Consider the following 18,838-nt stretch of genomic DNA (forward strand, 5'->3'; position numbering starts at 1 on the left):
CAGCCATTCAGTTTTAGTAGCAAACCCCTCTCCAGCCCTGGGAGGAGTGTGGGGAGCGTTCATGCAACACACCTACACATTGCAGCCGACACACTTAACACGTTGCGAAGCAAAGTTTGGAAAGCTCTGGCTTAGGCACTAATGATGAAGCATAACATTTCCTATGCTTTCAAAGAATATTGATGCAATAGGTACCAAATATATACTTATCAAGCAAATCCAGCTGCGGAAAGTATATGCATTCTACCTGAAGAACTATGCAAGGTTAAAATCGACAATGAAGCTAAAATCTTAAATAGTCAAGTCCCACACGTACCTTTTTGCAAACATTTTTTTTTATTGGTCTATAAAAATGCTCTTGGGATTGGTTCAGTCTTTGAACATTCTTGGACAGATTTTGCAGCTATCAAATAAGATTCACAGTTAAAGGGTAGAACACAATGATGATTTCCTCTTACTGTGCATAATCTCATTTTCTATTCCCCTTTCCTTCTTCTGGAAATACCCCCCCCCTTTCTTACAAGCTGAGGTAGCACATACCAGGCTAAGTAGCATGAGGCAGCTGCAGCCCTGACGATAATACAGGTAGGAGCAGAAGGCACTGCAATGTTTAGGACACAATCGCTTTGCCGACTGGAGGGGAGCAGCAGGTACAAGGTTTAAACATGAGGTGCCCAGAGAGGCTTAAAAGTCCAGGTTCATGGGGACAGGCAGGGGGAAGTGAAATAAAAGTAGAGAACCACCTGATGTCTCTAAAGGAAGATCCTTACACAAGCAACAAACTGCATTGCTGATTTTTCTGCAGTAGATAATAGTTTTAAGGGCCAAAATGACTCCAATGAAGGCAAAGCTCTTGTTAAGAATGTAAAAGCTGAGTAAGTAATGACAAGAAACCTGGAACATTAAACAAGCATCAACCCAGGACACATTATCTGCATTATCTGGTGTCAATAAAGAAATATGTTCTCTGCTGCAAATGAAGTTAGCAGGGCCTTAACATTTCTGTCCTCTGCATGGGACTTGAACACTACAACCTTCAGCAGAATACGCCCCATGAACTATCTTAGCTCTTGCATTTTAAAGGGAGTGTGGTACACAGACTGCAGCAAACACAATTCATTAAATCACGGATCAAGGTCACGATGATTCAAAGTAACAGAACCACTAGTTCCTTCTCCTTGGTGCCTTATAATGTCTTGGTGAACCGGGCTTCATCCCTGCTTGGCAAATGCCTAAATGCAAGGCTGCCCATTTAAAGTGATGCTTTAAGAATCACTACACACATTGAGCACCTTTCTTTCAGAGTTTCCATTCACAGCTGCAGAAGAGAACTACAGTGAGCACAAGGCTCAGGAACCAAGACGCATTGCTGTTTTGTTTGGCAATGGCGGAATTGCTTTGAAGCGCAACACGCAGCAAACTTTTGGGACAGAAGTCTGCGCCAAAGGAACCCACTTTAAAGCTAGCCTCTGTCCTGGCAGCATTGCTCTGAAGGTTGGAGTCCAAATTCAAGGGAGGTATGCAGGCAGCATGGTCAAGAAGAAACCAGCTCTGCGGAGCAGCAGTTGGTCTCTGCATTAGAAGCAAAGGAGGCAATACATTTTGGGCTATGAAGCTGCTACCATGTCATCATTCACTCTCCCTCCTCCCAGCAGAAAAGAATTTTGCGATTTGAATAAATTGTGCAAATGGAGACAATGGGATTCTCTCATTCCCCTTGTGAATGCGCCTTCCACCCCCTTGCAGTGGAAAGTAGGCTTACTTACAATAACTACAGTCCCTTGTGCTACTCAAAGCCTCTTACGTCCCCCAGCCTCTGGCACAGTGGCTGAACCATATTTACACAGAAGTAAGTCCCACCAAGTTCAATAGTAATTACTTCCAAGTAAGCATGAATAAGATTGCTCATCTTATTGGCGAAGGCTGCAAACAGCAGCAACTGTCGTGAGACTGCCAGGCAGTCCAGGCGCCAATATCACAGAAGTATTTCTGAAATACGCTTTAGTTAGCTTTAAAAATCCTTCCCTGTATCCGCAAATCCAGATTTTATGGTAGGTATATACAGCCAACTTGACCCCAAATCACCTTCAAACAGAGCACGCCTGAAACAGGATTTGATGCCAGGGCTCTCCCAGCTGAAATCACAGTCCCTCTTCTATGCAACTGATCCTCATGTAAACGTGAGAGTTCAGGCTGGTTCTTCCTGAACGTGTGTAGACAAGAGAAATTTGTGCGCTAGCCCTTTTGCCACGCTGGTCACTTTGCCAGACTTGGATGCAAGGGCAGGTTCCCAAACGCATGGATAGAAATATAAAACATTCCTGCCAGCCCACCCAAATACCTCCATTAAATTCAGATGTAACAAGGGCGGCCAAGTAGGAAGGTGGAGTTCTAAAGTGACTGATTTCCATGAATACAGCACAGGACATGCTTAGCAGAGCAGGTTAGAAGCGTGCTATTGTTAATGACTTCCTCTCGGAGCGGCTTCCTCACTAGCGCTTATTGCCTTTTATTATTACTAAAGGAACTATTTGCTCAGAGAAGCATTCTGGAAATACAGGTCTTAGAAATGCGAGCCTTTCCTCCCTGAAGACTCTGAAAAGATCGCTGCCTTGTGTATGCGTTCCATAGAGCAAGCCTGTTTGTTCTTACAGGATAACAGCAGAAACTGGGATAAAGAGCAAGTAAATAGTTTCGGCGGCTCAGAAAGGCAGAAGGAGGATGTTCTTTGGAAACAAGCCCCCTTCGGTCGGTAAAATCTGGCAATTTTGGGAGCAGGGGAGGAAAGACCACCTTTACAAATGAAAGATTTGGGGAGAGTTGCCGAGGGAACATCTTGGCAAAGGACACCAACTGTACAGTCAAATCTATACAGTTTGGGCGATCGCAGGGTAACTGCATGGAGCCAATTGGTATGCAAAACCGATGACGAATAAGAAGCCTTTGGACTGACTCGCGGGAGCTGCCTCCAAAACCGGGTTGCTAGCTCAGCACAGGAAGTGGGTGGTTGTTTCCAGAGCCATTACAATGATAGCAACGGAGTAAATTTGGGATAGAAGCCCAAACTATTCTTGCATTCTTTGGAGGAAAAGCGAAGCCATGAAACCCGTGGTCAGAGAAAAAAGGAAGCCATCCATTGTACAATGGGCAACACCTAGCAGCCTCGACAGGAGATTGCTCAGGTATCTATGCCACAGCAGGCTCCCCCCCCCCCAACTTTATGAAGAAAGAAGGGGTCATGTTCCCAATGGTCCATATGCCTCCCACTACCCAAACGTGGCAGGCTTCTAGCCATGACCCCATCACTGGTCCAGGGATCCTGATTCTGAAGAGGAAAGCTCAGAGAGCAAGGACTTGTAACACAGGTAAGCCAAGCCTCTGTTACAAAGCCAACTTCAAGCCCCACCCCTCCAAGGGCAGGTATAGCAGATCTACACCTCACATTGGAGCAAGTGGGGTGGTCTGGCTGCTCAAGGGGCACAAACAAAGCAAGGCCCAAGGTTCATCCACCTACTTTATTTCCCTCAACCTGCCGTTTTAACCTATCTTCCTCCTTCCGCTGAACAGAGAGCCACAGGAATCTGTGAAAAACATAGTGATCACTCTCACCCCATGTTATGCAACGTGACATCTTCATAAAAGCAGGCACACAAACACTCTGGCGCCTGAAACTTGGAAGCAACAGGGCCTGGAATACCCCAGGCCCACATCGCAGGGCTCAACCCCAGCAGTCGTGTGTTTGTGTCCACACCGCTTGTGCAAAATGTGCGTCTAAACGTAGATAAACTCCTTTACCAGCTCAAAACAGGGTACCGAGTTTACAGCAAAATAGGCAACACAAATGGATGTCTGCACCGGGGAAAAGTGCAAGGTGGGGTTTTGGGAGACCCACAATGGTGGTCATGGGAACAGGAGGCAATTTCAGGAACAGCTGCTGGGCAGGCATGGTTGGTCTCAACTTGCAGCTTTCAATGGGGCCAAGACTCTGCAAGACTCCGAATACACATCCCAACTAAGCACCTTCCCACAAGCCAGCTGGAGACAGTGGCATGCTAATCACTCCCCACAGGTGGTGCTTCATCACAAGTGGGCTGCACAAGGCATAGTCACTCTCCCTGTGTGGAAATATTTGGTGGAAGAAGGACCAGGTGGAAGTCCTGTCCTCAAAGCAGCAGCCCCCAGCCTGATAATGCTCTATTCCATTCCCATAATGCAAAGCAGAAAGCAGCTATGGTGCTGTGGTGAGCGCTGGCAGGCTCGTGCAACCCATTATCTCAATAATCCCAAAGATGCCGTAGGCACAGCATTTCAAAAGGCCGCAACCAAGACACCTACCTCTGGGTTTTAGGTGACGTTTCAAGATGGTTGGACATGGGTTTTAATGACACAGGAATCTGAAATTCTGCAAAGCTCTGGTTGAACTCCCAACAAGCAAGTAATTCTGCTTCCTTTCTCTCTTCCCCCCACCTCAAATGTGCACCCATTTGGAGTGTGTCTTCTAACATTTCTAAAACTATTCCAGCTCCAAGAGGGTCATATCTCCCCCTTGGCCCTTTATTTGGCACACATCTTTTGCTACTCTGCACTCTTCTATCAACCAAAAGGAAGACACGGGGCAGCTGGCTGGATGCTAATCTCCCTTAGATAGCCTAGTGATGAACAGAGATTATGGTACTGTTTGGGCAAGGAAGAACAATTGCAGCCTGATGCTTCAGCACAAGTACAACGTTAGCTTCGCACAGCCTCAAAGAAAGCAGCAACTGCAGAGCACCCTCTGTCTACCAGCACCCTCAGTAACAGACACCAGCCACTCTGCACTGCTTGCCTGCTCCCCTCTGCCATGCCTTTCCGCTACTGCACTCCAAACCAACGTTCAACCAGCAGAGTCTTGCAAATCCAACCACTAACAGCTAAGGAGACTGCCAGACAAAAAATACAGCCTCTCCATGCTTATTCTCTATTGTCAAGGGGCAGTCCAGGTCAGGGCTTTCTTCCTTTCCCTTTTTTTTTAAAACAAGTGATTCACGAGGCACAATTTCCAATGGGCCCTTCACTAGGCACAGAAAGAGAGCACACGATCACATGCTATGAGCTTCCACTGCCCCGTTCCCCAGAGAAACAGGGTTCGGCACTGTCCTCAGCCTAAGACAAGCCATGCTGGCACATACAAAATAGGTGGGGAATGGGATGGGAGACAATCCACAGACTGGGGGATTAAGGGGGAGGGGAGGAGAAGGGCTTCAAAGAAAGTCCTACAAAACAAAATATGTATGTATGACCCAGCATAAGAGCATGACTAGGCAAAACAGACAGTTAAGAGGTTGCTCCGGAGGTAACATGACCACCTGGCCCTTTCCTTAGGAAAAAGTCTCTCTTCATCACACCAGGCCCAGTGGATAAATTAAGACAGGATACCAGGAGAAACCAAATAAATAGATAAAAACAGAGGGGCTGAGGAAGCCATGAGTGCACACCCCAGCGCAGTGTCCGCGTGGCCACCAAAGCAGCAGGGAGCCCTTCACGTCTGGTGGATCTCGTGGAACATGAGCTCTCGGGGAATGCGGGTCTCGGGACCGTAGTTCTTTGCCGCCCGGCGTTCAAAAGCAGCAACCATCTGCTTGACCACCTCGTCGAAGAAAACGGTAGCCAGCTGCGAGTGCAGCAGGGAGCGGAACTCGAAGGAAATCTGGGGAGAGAGGAAGAGCATTAGTCTGCCATCTCATAGCTCTTTCAAAGCTGGGGTGGGGTGGGGTGCAGGGATGGGCAGCCGGGGCTCTCTTCAACAAGCAGGAAATGTTACGTTCTAGTACTGTGAATAAGGGACGCGGGTGGCGCTGTGGTCTAAACCACAGAGCCTAGGGCTTGCCGATCAGAAGGTTGGCAGTTTGAATCCCCGCGACGGGGTGAGCTCCTGTTGCTCAGTCCCTGCTCCTGCCCACCTAGCAGTTCAAAAGCATGCCAGTGCAAGTAGATAAAAAGGTACCACTGCGGCAGGAAGGTAAACAGCATTTCCGTGCACTGCTCTGCTTCGCCTGAAGCGGCTTAGTCATGCTGGCCACATGACCCGGAAGCTGTCTGCGGACAAACGCCGGCTCCCTCGGCCTATAGAGCGAGATGAGCGCGCAACCCCAGAGTCATCTGCGACGGGACCTAACTCTCAGGGGTACCTTTACCTTTTAGTACTGTGAATATATGAGGAAGGGCGGGGGGGGGGAATCTTCCTGTGACAGATATGAAAAGCCCTGCTCTGTAAAGTGCCCTGCAGCTGATATTCCCAAAGGGTTTGCAACTCCCCAAGTGCAGCAGGCGTGATTGGCAGAGATCATTTTGTTCCTGGGCACATCAGCAGATAATGGCGAGAGCAAGGTGCGAGAAACCTGCAGCTCTGCAGACCCAGCCAGCACGGCCAATGGTCAAGGATGACAAATGAGCTGCAATGCAGCAGCATCTCGAAAGCCACAGGCTTCCCATCCCTCGTTTACATTAAGCCGCCTGTTAAGAAACAGTATTCCCAGGATGGTGAAGGTATCCTCCAACATGTGCAGCCATTGCTGGCAAGAGATGGGAGTTCACACCTGGACTTCTGCCCAGCCCACCTTTTCCACTCATAGATGAGGAAAAATCCTACAAGAGACAACTGACATCCTCGTGGGACCTGTAAGGTTGTTCAAGGACAGCATCACCCCACAGAAACCTTGCCAGTCTCTCTAAGATGCCAGTGCTATTTTGTAGACCCTGTCTCAGACAGGGGGAGGGGAGGGGAGGAAGGCAGATGGGGTGTGTGTGGAATGACAGAGAGGAGTAGAATTCCTCATCTGCCCCCATTTCTCTCATTTTCTGATAACCTAAGAAGCTTCTCTGAGATGGAGCTGTCCTCCTGAATCTATCCCGGCTATTCTAAGACAACAGCACCATTTTAGAGACGCAACAGAAAAGAAACAAGGAGCCAACGGTGCATTGCAAGGTTGGAGGAAGAGTATGAGATTTGTGCAATCCCACATTTGACCCTTAAGGAAGGCACTGTGCCCTGCCTCATTATCGTCATTCAAAAATAGGATATTACTTCATTAGTCCTTAAGCATCACAAAATTAGACGACCACATGAAGAGGCGCAGAGTGAGCTTGTCACACAGCTGGGATCATTTAGAGCAGGCATCCCCAAACTCGGTCCTCCAGATGTTTTGGGACTATAACTCCCATCACCCCTAGCTAACAGGACCAGTGGTCAGGGATGATGGGCATTGTAGTCCCAAAACAGCTAGAGGGCCAAGTTTGGGGATGCCTGATTTAGAGGCAGCAGCAATGGTGGTGGTGCTGAGGAACAGACCCATCTCTGCCTTGTGGAATGCACAAGAAGACTGAGAGGAGAAGAGGAGGTTAAGTATCCCATAGCAAGTGTTCACACCTCCACAGAAGGTCACACTTTAGGATCAAAAACTTCCTCACACTCATTAAGAAGTCAGGAGTTTTGGCTCTCACCTGCTCTCCAAGAGACAAAAAGGGAACCCAAGAGACAGAACACTCGAGCTCTGGCCCTTCTGTACACACAGTTTCTGCTCATGAGAAGAACATTTGCTTCCTTGGCTAATGCTTGGGCTTCATCACAGGCAAGCACTTTTCTTTCCTGTTTCAAAGGAATAAGCCCACCCCTTGCTGGCACAGACCGAGGAATCCTTTGTGGAACAGGAGCTGAGCTGCCTGAGAACACTTTTATAGCCATGTGTGCTTACCGAGAAGTCCACTGTACAAGTGCGGGGGTAGCCAGGAATGCCAGGGCTGAAACGCCAGCTGGTCTCCAGGTGGTTGAAGAGCTTCCCATCAGTGCAGACCGCCTGGGATAAAGGACAGAGGTGAGATCAGAGAATGATTTTGCTAGCAACGTCCATGCCCATCCAGATAAGCTAGAACAAGTGTGTCCATGCCTGGTTCTGATTGCAGCTCTGGGGCTGCAGCTCACCTGCGACCCATCAGACTGCATCAGGCGTGCCATCAGTCAGCATTAGGATAAGACCTCTTTCCTAAGCACTCTAATCATTTGAAATTTCTACATGCGAGTTATTGGAATCAGTGCTCCTGATTTTTATTTTTATTTTAATAATTTTTATTAGGTTTTTACATTTTATAACAACACACACACACAAAAAGACAAAAACAAACAAGTACAATTTCATACCCTGATTTTCTTTAACAGTGCTCCTGATTATACAATGTACTGTATAATGGAAGAGATTTTAGCCAATGGAAGAGATTTCAGTCTGGATAGCACAGAAATGTGCAGCTACATTGGCTCCCAGTACATTTCCGAGAACAATTCAAAGTGTTGGTGCTGACCTTTAAAGCCCTAAATGGCCTTGGCCCAATATACCTGAAGGAGCATCTCCACCCCCATCATTCAGCCCAGACACTGAGGTCCAGCACTGAGGGCCTTCTGGCGGTTCCCTCACTGTGAGAAGTGAGGTTACAGGGAACCAGGCAGAGGGCCTTCTTGGTAGTGGTGCCTGCCCTGTGGAATGCCCTCCCATCAGATGTCAAGGAAATAAACAACTATCTGACTTTTAGAAGACATCTGAAGGCAGCCCTGTTTAGAGAAGTTTTTAATGTTTGATGTTTTATCGTGTTTTTAATATTCTGTTGGGAGCCACCCAGAGTGGCTGGGGAAACCCAGCCAGATGGGTGGGGTATAAATAATAAATGATGATGATGATGGTGGTGATAGCTCACCTTTACTAGATGGGGCCGCACCAGTGTTACAATGGATGTGTAACGTTCCACAACAGGAGGAAACCCGACTTCCAGCTGGGCCTTCACGTGGCCTGTCCTCTTAGAGACCACCACTGATTTCTTGCACCAGGGAACAAATTCCTTATATTCATCCACATTGGACACAACTTCATAGATCTCCTGCATGGAGTAACTGCAAGAAAGGATAGAGTTAATTCAGGAGCCCCTCAGAGCTGTTATAACACTGACAACCTGATGGTGACAGTACACAATGTACATAACAGGGAACAGGTAAGCCATTATTTAGTTGAACTGGCCAATGAGTTTATTAAGAAGAGGGTATGCAAGTGGGAGATGGCTGAAATCACAACTGGGTTTGCACGTATGCAGAATATTGGAACCTGGCTCTGAGTTCAGAGCTTGACAGTCATGCTCAAAGCATGTCAAAGGTAAAAGAACTTCCAAGACAGCATTGCCTCCCTCTTCCTCAAGCCCAGGACTTTGGGGGCTTTTGGGTGGTGGGACATATGATGCACTTTATCTGCTGCAGTCACATGGTGAGGGAGTTTGGTACTTAATTTGTTCTTATTTATCCAAGGCACCTCTATGCACTACACTTTATTATCAGAACAAATACTTCATTCTTGGGGTTGATTTGTCCAATACAGAGCAAAGAAGAAAAGTACTCAAACAGAAGTTATGGGTTAAACCCAGCACAATTGACACCTTGATTCTAAACAGACTGACTGAGAGCTACTTCTAGGCCAGTGTGGCTATGGCCACAGTTTGAGTGGCTTCCTCAGATTCACACACAGAACTAGGAATGGACCCTTTGCCTTTGCAGTCCTATGCCACTGCCTTCGCTGCTGGACAATCTTTATGTCCAATATCTGGGGCTTCTTAGTTTTATAAAAAGCAGTGCATGGGATGTGAGATGTTTATAAAATTCTGAATGGTGTTGAGGAAGCAAGTTTTCTCCCTCTTCCATACTGTTAGAACGTGATACCATCCAATGAAGATGAATGACGGGAGAATCGGGACGGACAAAAGGAAAGACTTCACAACGCTCACAAAATGTAGGGAGGGTCCCCAAATTGGACGGCTTCAAAAGGCATTTAGACAAATTCACAGAAGATTAGGAGATTCATGGCAGCTAGTGATGATGGCTGGCTACATATATATATAAATATACACTACTGCCTGGATCAGAGGCACCATAACCAGTTGCTTGGAAACAACTAGAGGAGAGCCTTGTGGGCTTCCCAGAAGCATCTGGTTGGCCAATGTGGGAAGCAGATGCTGGACTAGAAGGCAAGGTGCAGTTTTGTTCTAAACCCAAATACAGCTCATTCATCCTCCTGTGAAGCAAGTCCGCTCACCCAAGGATCCTCCTTTCCGAATATTCCTTCCGTTTGTTGGTGAAAGGCCCTGAAAAGTTGATAAACGTCCGGCTGTGCTGAGCATTAAGATCCCAATCGGCACTGCTGACAGCTTGGGGGGCACGGATCATCAGAATCCCACAGGACGGCATGTACCTGGAACTGAAAAATCCTCAGGATTAGCTGGACTCAACAGTCAGGAGATTCACTACACCTTCATGAAGATTAATTCCAGAGGGACACTCTTCAATGCCCAGCAGAAAGCAAAACAGGAGGATTAATCTGAGAGTTTCCTCATAGGTAAGTTACAAGGAAGAATGACCAAAACCCGCCTTTTGAAGTTGTGTTCTTAGGGAATAATTTCCTAAATTTCCTAAAACTTAGGGAAGTTTTTAATGTTTGATGTTTTATTGCATTTTTAATATTTTGTTGGAAGCCACCCAGAGTGGGGTATAAATAATTTATTATTATTATTATTATTATTATTATTATTATTATTATTATTATATTTGAAAAATACCACCATGTCTAGAAATAATGAGCACAGTACACAAGCCTGATTTTAGAACCATTTAATTTTCAAAGACAAAGGCCCCTGCTAATCTAGAGGCTCCTATATTAATGCTACCCCCCCCCCAAAAAAAATCTTGAGCATTCTCTACGTTTGTGAGACTGAGTTTTCAGAGCCAAGACAATGCACATCCAATCTCCAAGCAGTATGTACAGGCTTAAACTACCACCCACCATCGTATTTGAAGCAACTTGCAAACCTGCACCATGCTGAATTTGAGAAATATGCAAGGAAATAAAGGAATATAACTTACTATATGGCTTATCACCCACACTGACAAACTGAGGTAAGGTCCAAGGAAAGCCTGCTTCCTCCCCAACATCAAAGTAATAAACAGGGTCTTTTCTGTGTTCCCCAAGACCTCCAAGGTTGGACAGAAGGACAGCACATAGTTGTGTATGTCATAAAGACAAAAATACCTCCTTTTGCCTGTTCCTGCTTTCAAATGGGCTTCAAGCATGCATTTTACTTAGTCAGCTGGAAGTATGACAGCAGTTGGGATGCTGTTATGTTTGATCTACAGCAGAGATTTTCAACCTTTTTGGGTCCATGGCTCCCTTGACCAACTACATTCTTTCTGAGTCACCCCTGTGGGGCTCAGAAGCCCAGTTATGTCACCCCTTGCCTGCAGAGCTAACAGCCCCTCACCCCTTTTTCAAACACCCTCCCTTGTGGTGGGTTCCTTCAGCCTCCTTTCCTCTCCCCACTCCTTGGGTCTCCTCTGGGCAGCCGCAACTGCCCCCCCCCCGGTCTCTGACCTGTCCTCCCTACCCCAAAGAGGGATGCCTCCTCACACTGCCCCACAGGGACCTGGGAAGCATCCCCTGGCCAGCCCCCAGAGACACTTTTCATCTGGGGAGCTTGTAGCCAGGGCTGCTGCAACAAACAGCTGTGCAAGCCTTTGGGAGGCAGAGATGCAAGGGAAGGGAAGGGAAGAGGAACAGAGGCCAGTGCTGCCCGTGGCATCCCTGACCATTATTCAAGGCACCCTAGTTGAAAGTCACTGATCTACAGTGTTAAGAGATATGGGGGGAGGTTCTCACCAGTTCATCCCACAGATGGCCCTACAATGGGGAAAGGTGAGGTTGTTGCCTCAGCTGAAGTATTTTGGATACTATTAAGGGCAGCAGAAGGGACGCAGGTGGCGCTGTGGGTAAAAGCCTCAGCGCCTAGGGCTTGCCGATCAAAAGGTCGGCGGTTCGAATCCCTGCGGTGGGGTGTGCTCCCGCTGCTCGGTCCCAGCGCCTGCCAACCTAGCAGTTCGAAAGCACCCCCAGGTGCAAGTAGATAAATAGGGATCGCTTACTGGCGGGAAGGTAAACGGCGTTTCCGTGTGCTGCGCTGGCTCGCCAGATGCAGCTTTGTCACGCTGGCCACGTGACCCGGAAGTGTCTCCAGACAGCACTGGCCCCCGGCCTATAGAGTGAGATGGGCGCACCAACCCCAGAGTCTGTCAAGACTGGCCCGTACGGGCAGGGGTACCTTTACCTTTACCTTTAAGGGCAGCAGAGTTGAAAATGACAGATTAGACTCATGTGGCAAAGCTCAAAGACATGAACAGGAGCTGCCAGGAGTACTTCTGTAACCTTGCACAGCTCCTGTTCATTTCAATGGGGCTTCTGCAGCAACACCTCCCATTGGATTGTGCCTTAGTTAGTTAGCAAGGAAGGAGGCAGCACTTGGATGCATAGACAAGGCAGTATGTGTCTTAGGCTGGCCCTGTCTGATCTCTCATCTTGCTTTTGGGTCACAAACGCTTTGTTCCAGAGACAGTGTAATGCTTGAACCCTGACTGGGACTGCCAGACACACCCACAGATAGCGGTGGATGATTTCCTCCTTCACTTCCCACAAGTCTTGCTCAAAATTACATGAAAGGAAACATCAGACAGGGTTACACAAGCCCTCTGCGCTACCTTGTGCCCTGGCCAGCTTCCATCTCTCACATGGGTACTGGCTGGCTGGCTTATCTTACGCAATATTGACTCTAAGCCCTCCCACTGGATCAGCTGAACTGCCTTGTCAACCAATAAATGCTCAGAGTGCCAAGCGGAAAGTCTATTCAGGGAAGGAGGAATTTCCATACCAGAGGGGAAAGAAACGAGTACACTTTGCATGAACAGACAAAGCTACAGGCTGCTCACAGTCATGACCTGAGGGGACTGAAGAAATGGACCTGTATGGTTTCTGGAGCACCCCACTACAAGCTAAGGGGATGAGTGTTATGACTAGGGCTGGGCACACACATCATGATTCACAATACATTGCCAGGTCAAAAACTATGAAACTGTTATTACGATATGGACTTCAAACCAGGTTTTGGACGATATATCAATATACCGCCCAGCCCTATGCTTGACCCAATTTCATCATGCTCTATGTCTTTATGGCACAAGTCAGCAGGAGTTTAGTTTCCTTAAAGCCTTTTCTGTAAATGAGAAGAAAGTAAATAAGTAATTGGTGTGCTAGTCCTTTGCTGAACCAGCAATTACTCTTCACAAGGGCAAGTGCTTTCAGAGAACTTGCGGCACACGTTGTGAAGGTGGGAAAAGGTCTGAGAAGCAGGAAATGGATCCAGCAACATGTTGCAAGATCAAGGGACTATGCTTCATAGGCAAATCAGCCCAAAAGGATCGCCCATTTGACATCGAACAGTGCAGCATACTCAGGGACACTCTAGAAAAAAACAAGGACCAGTTACAGTAATAGCTGCCCAGCAGGTTAGCTGGGACATTTATTTTGGAGTGCTGCCAAGCAAGTGCTTATGAATAGGACTGTTACGTAAGAAAGTTAAAGCACAGGAAATCCAACATGCCACTGGTGAAACCAGGTGCTTTTAATCCGGGATGACAAAGCACACAGTAGGTTAACCCTCACAAAGCCCTTCAAAGCCCATCAACTTACTGAGGAACGGCAACTCACATACCACCACCACTTGCGGGTGCACAAACTTGTATGTTCTCTGGTCTCAAGCCATGCCTCACCTCCATATTCTCATTCACATCAAGTACAAACAAAATCTTGCACCAAAAGGCGTTACCATTAGCAACCTGGTAGCAGCCAAGAAAAGCAGTCCTATTGAAGGATGTTCAAAAGCCAGGTGCATCTTGAAATCTGGTCCAAGGGAGTCCAAAGACTGCAGTGGCACCAGCTCTTAACTCTGGATCACCACCTGTTTGCTAAAGCAACAGGCACTACCAACCTTCTCCAGCTTGAAGGGCAAAGATGTGGCATTATCCTGCCAACTCTATGTTCTAGGAACTTATTTGCTTCACTGCTGCTCAAGCCAACACAGTCCTGGCAAGCTTTAGCAAGCCAACAAGTAGCAAACTTCAGCCTAAAGACCATAGATAGCTTACCAGAAGCCATGGGTCTGTAGAGAGTCAACTATTCCCAAGTCAAGTTCTCTCTTTGTTCTCATCTCCAATAAGTGATGCTTACATAAGCTAAAGAGAAAGTTTCCATTAAGCTGCCCTTTTCATGTACCTCTTTGGAGATTACACAGTTGTAAATGCCACCAGCTACCAATATGAAACACACTGTTCTCCACCAATACATGGACACAAGATGAGTGTCTTATTCCAGAGAAACGGATCCAGGAAACCACCAGTCCCTGTGCACTGAGTCACAACTCTGTAAACAAACATGGATTGAAAAGGGGGGGGGAAGGACAGAGAAACTCATTTGTTCACCTTGTGAGTACAAAAAGATAAGTAGGGGGGTTCTTTGCCCATAAGTGACCAAAAGCATAATTGCCACTGGTGGCAGTGTTTAATTCTGGTGACCCTCAGGTGTATTCTGCTAAAGGAACAAGACATTTCTTGGGGGAGGGGGGATGCTACCAGAAACAGAGGGAGGCAAACTAGCACCAGACTGTGTTATTTATTGGCAAACAGCATTAGGGTCATGAGCTGGAAGAATGGGCTTCCTAATAACAGCCCTCCCCCCCAAATCACCTGCTGCTTCATCCCTGAAATAAAACCCCTCAATGGACCGCAGTGTGTACGCAACTTTTCCCATGCTCCCTACAGGGATGCAGCCATTAACCAAATCCCCTCTAACCATTTGGTGGATCAATTCGCACAGACCTGTTACCCTTCTTCATCTCCCTCGGAGCATGTCTTTGCTACTGACACAACCCTCCCTGACCTCTTTGTCCTCCACCCTCTCACTACCCTTGGCCTTCTAACTCACAATAACTTTATTCACTGACTTGATATACCGCCCTATACCCGGAGGTCTCAGGGCTTGCTAGCACAATATAACCTCCTCCCTTAATATGCGAGCATATAGGGATCTATTTAACCTTCATTTCCCCTTCCAACCCCTCTCCTTTTGGCATTCGCCCCTCTGATGACCTTCCAAAGGGCTGTGCGGCTTATTCTCCCCTAAACTCCTCAGTGCTACCCCACTGAAAGCAGGGGAGCATACACAGCATGGCGGATGCCCCCTTTATTACTCCCCCCCCCCATATGCACCAGCACCTGCCAAAGCGCCCCCCCCCCGCTGGGCTCTTGTTGAAAAGGGGCCTGTCCATTTTCGACGCGTGGCCTTTGAACTCTGACGGGAGTGTTTGGGGTTGCCAACTTTCCCCCTCCCTCCTGGCTCCTCTTCCAAGCTGGGGAGGCAGGAAAGCCGAGAGGCGAGTCTTTTCCCTAGTATGGAGAATGAGGCGCTAGAGGGGTTATTTTTTTGAGGGGGGGGGTGTGCAGCTTCCCCTTTCGAGTCTGCCTGCTGTGTGAGGCAGAGGAGCGCCTGTCGAGGGGGAATGTGGCAACCTTGAATCTGCGCCCAGCCCTGGCTCCTCCTCCTCCTCCCTCCTCTCCCTTTCCTTTGCCCCGCTCACCAGCCGGTCGGGGGCGCTCGCGGCCTCAGCCCTCCGCGCGCTCCCAGTCGCCAGACTTCCCGGAGCCGGCGGGCCGCCATGAAGGGGGCAGCCTGAGGTGGAAGCGCGTCCGGTTCCCCGCCGCCTCAGTTCTGCCAGCTACCAGAGACAGACGCCGGCTCCGGCCTCCGTGAACCCTCACCCCCCCCTCCGCTTACGTCAGCGTGTCGTCAACGCGTGGCCATACCTCACACTGGCGCGGGGCGGGGGGAGGAGAAGCGGAGCGGGCGCGATGCATGGCGGGAGCCGAAGGCATCATGGGAATCGTAGTTCGCTCTTGCTGCTGCTGCTGCTGCTGCTGCCGGATTAGGCCTCGCGCCTCGCAAGGGTGGTGGGATGGTACCTTAGCGAGGGAATGGAGGCGCCGGGAACAACAACAACAACAACAACAATTTATTACTTATACCCCGCCCATCTGGCTGGCTTTCCCCAGCCACTCTGGGCGGCTTCCAACAAAACACTAAAATACAGTAACCTATTAAACATTAAAAGCTTCCCTAAACAGGGCTAAGCAGGGAAAGGTCGCAGCTTTCGGATCAGTGGTAGCCTCACTTTGCAATGCATGGCTGTCAACTTTTCCCTTTTCTTGCGAGGAATCCTATTTGGAATAAGGGAATTTCCCTTTATTTTATTTTTAAAAATTTTATTGGGAATCTTATTTACATAACACAAACCCCTCACCCCCCCCCAAACACAGAAATCCACCCCAAACATACACAAACATAACAAACAACAAGCATAAAATACAACAAGACTTTTATTTAGGTTGTTTGTATTGGGAATTTCCCTTTAAAAAAGGGAAACGTTGACAGCTATGTTGCAATGTGAAGTCGTGTTTAGGACGGCCACAAGAGTAAATTGTTGGGATTATTTTTCGAGGTGACAGTGCGCCTCATTGTGGCACAAGCACAGCCTGCTTCATATAAAAAGCTGAGGAAGCCCTGGTGACTCTCATGAAAAAGCACACAAGTCTGTGACAACAGGAGCAAGGATGCTATTATCCCAGAGATGGAAAGAAGATAAAGTCCCTAGCAGAGAAGAATGGCAAATTAAACTGTTGGACTATGCTGAAATAGCAAAATTGACTGGAAAGCTCAGGAACCAAGAAGACCAAAACTTCAATAAAGAAAGGGGGAAATTTTATAATTTATCTTGGAAGACCACTGTAACCAGATGAAAACACTAGCAGGATTGCAATAACACTTGTAATGTAGCAAGTACTATTGAGTTAATGGTGTTTTATAAAACATGGGCTGAAAAAGATGCAGTACAAAAGATTTAACAATAGGACCCACCTTCCCCTCCAAAGTGGGAAGTCCAGAGATTCTGAGGAATCTCCTAACTGTGGATGTGTGTGGCTGTTTTGTTATAATTTTATATTTGTAAAACCCCAAAAAAAATTATTTCCAAAAAAAAAAAAAAAGCACAAAAGCTGCATCAAGGCAACCGAAATGTTAATAAGTAGGGTGCAAGCTTTTGAATTCTCCATAAAGGGTTCATCAAGTCGGGTGATGAGCAGGTGGAAGGTGAATTAGGTGGAGGGAAAAAGTTTCCGGGTCATCCAAGCCAGCCCATGACAGCATGGGATGTCGAAAAGGAAAGGAGCAGCAGCCTGGTGTACTTCCTGGATACCTGCTCTGATTCTCCTTTCCCTACACGAGTGGCTGAGCTTATCTCTGGCCCCTTCTCATTATCTCTCTACCTATGCATGGCATCTGGGATTGTAATCTGCCTGTCTGTGGCCCATGGTTGTTCATTATGCAGGATGGGAAGGGCTAAAGCTCAGTGACAGATCACATGAGTTGCATGCAGAAGATCATGAGTTCAGTCACCGGCAACTCCGGCTGGGGGAAAGGCACATTTATGAGAATGTCACGAAGAGCTGTTGCCAGCTGCTGTGCAGGCAATGCTGAGCTAGGTGGGGCAATAAATAGCCTGATGTAGTAAGGCAACTTTCTATGTTCCTATAAAACTGCTCGACTTATTTGTACCAACTATCATTCAGATTTGATGAATTAATCAGTGAAATATACTCAGAGTCGAGTGTGGGCTTCATGCTCTTTATTCAGCTCATAGTAGTGAGGAATGAAAGTTCCCCTAAAATATCTGCTTTATATACATTATTTACACAATGGGCCCCACGTGATTGGCTAATTCCGGGATTCTCCTGTAGGCCAATCAGGTTGCGGATTCACTTCCACCTGGAGCTGGATTGGGTGGCTCCTGCGGACCAATCATACTGCTGCATTCTTCTAGGACCAATCAGACTGCTGCATTCTGGACCCTATTGTTCTAGGACCAATCAGACTGCTGCATTCTGGACCCTATTGTTCTAGGACCAATCAGACTGCTGCATTCTGAATCCTATTCAACTCAGTACATAACAATCAGTTTGACAGATGTTGTGCATTGCCTTTAGAAGTTTAAGCCTTCCTTGTCCAGCACTCAGCTGCTTGCCCCTAGGGTACCAAGCTCTTCTGTGATATCAGAGCAAGCAAGCTTGCCAATGAGCCTTTTGTTTATCCAGCCTCAGTGTAATATTGATGTATGAGAGCCAATGCTAGGCAACACACAAATTGCCTCTGGGCTGTGAACATGCTAGTTTGCAAATAAACCAATATAGATAAGGATACTACAAGATGCCGCCTTTCTCTTCTCCAAAAGGCATTGTCCCTGCTCTGATGCTTAGAGACATTGAGCTGCTGTAGTGTTAGTATCCTCTCATTTTCTTCCACTAGCAACAGGCTGGACCAAGAATAAAGATACAACCCTAACCCCATTTACCTGGGAATAAGCTTCACTGAATTCAATAGGAATTGCTTCTGAGTAGAAACGGTTGGGATTACACTGCTAAGGTCAGACCCTCTAAATGTCCCAGATATACAGAAGCTGTCCCAGTTTCTGATTTGATCCCAGAATGTCTCACTTTTCCTTGGGACATCCCTATTTCCATCAAAGAAAAAATGGAAGGTATGGAGTTATGTGACCCCTGAACCAAGGAGATACTTATACAACTTTTAGAAGACACTTGCAGCCCTGTATAGGGAAGGGTTTTTTTATATTTAATGCTTTATTATGTTTTTATATGTACTGGAAGCCACCCAGTGTGGCTGGCACAACCCAGTATTTATTTATTTATTTATTTATTTATTTATTTATTTATTTATTATACCCCACCCATCTGGGGGGCTTCCAACAAAATATTAAAATACAATAGTCTGTTAAACATTAAAAGCTTCCCTAAACAGGGCTGCCTTCAGATAGGAGGGATATAATTATACCG

The 18,838-nt window shown here is 47.3% G+C and overlaps 1 protein-coding gene across 2 annotated transcripts; it reads right to left on the minus strand.

Annotated features, from left to right (window-relative positions):
• Positions 1–313: 313 nt before the first annotated feature.
• On the minus strand, positions 314–15,700 carry COQ10A (coenzyme Q10A). 2 transcript variants are annotated; one of them, XM_081849978.1, is made up of 6 exons: positions 15,517–15,700; positions 10,101–10,262; positions 8,722–8,914; positions 7,731–7,832; positions 5,475–5,686; positions 314–3,581 (listed from the first exon to the last, which is right to left on the minus strand). In XM_081849978.1, the coding sequence occupies exons 1-5, from the start codon at positions 15,594–15,596 to the stop codon at positions 5,519–5,521; spliced, it is 705 nt and encodes a 234-aa protein (XP_081706104.1). In that variant the 5' UTR covers positions 15,597–15,700; the 3' UTR covers positions 314–3,581; positions 5,475–5,518. The 2 variants fall into 2 exon arrangements, with proteins under 2 accessions (XP_081706104.1, XP_081706103.1); XM_081849977.1 differs by having other exon boundaries at positions 314–5,686.
• Positions 15,701–18,838: the final 3,138 nt, after the last annotated feature.

The sequence above is a fragment of the Podarcis erhardii genome, assembly GCF_964252035.2.
Source record: "Podarcis erhardii genome assembly, chromosome: 2".
NCBI classification, from domain to species: domain Eukaryota; kingdom Metazoa; phylum Chordata; class Lepidosauria; order Squamata; family Lacertidae; genus Podarcis; species Podarcis erhardii.

Coding starts and splice junctions, on each gene's coding strand:
- COQ10A (XM_081849978.1), bottom strand. CDS start 15,596: ATGGCGGCCCGCCGGCTCCGGGAAGTCTGGCGACTGGGAGCGCGCGGA. Junction 8,915..10,100: donor TCGGAAAGGAGGATCCTTGG/GTGAGCGGACTT, acceptor CCTTTCTTGCAG/TTACTCCATGCAGGAGATCT. Junction 5,687..7,730: donor CTTGTACAGTGGACTTCTCG/GTAAGCACACAT, acceptor CTCTCTCCCCAG/ATTTCCTTCGAGTTCCGCTC.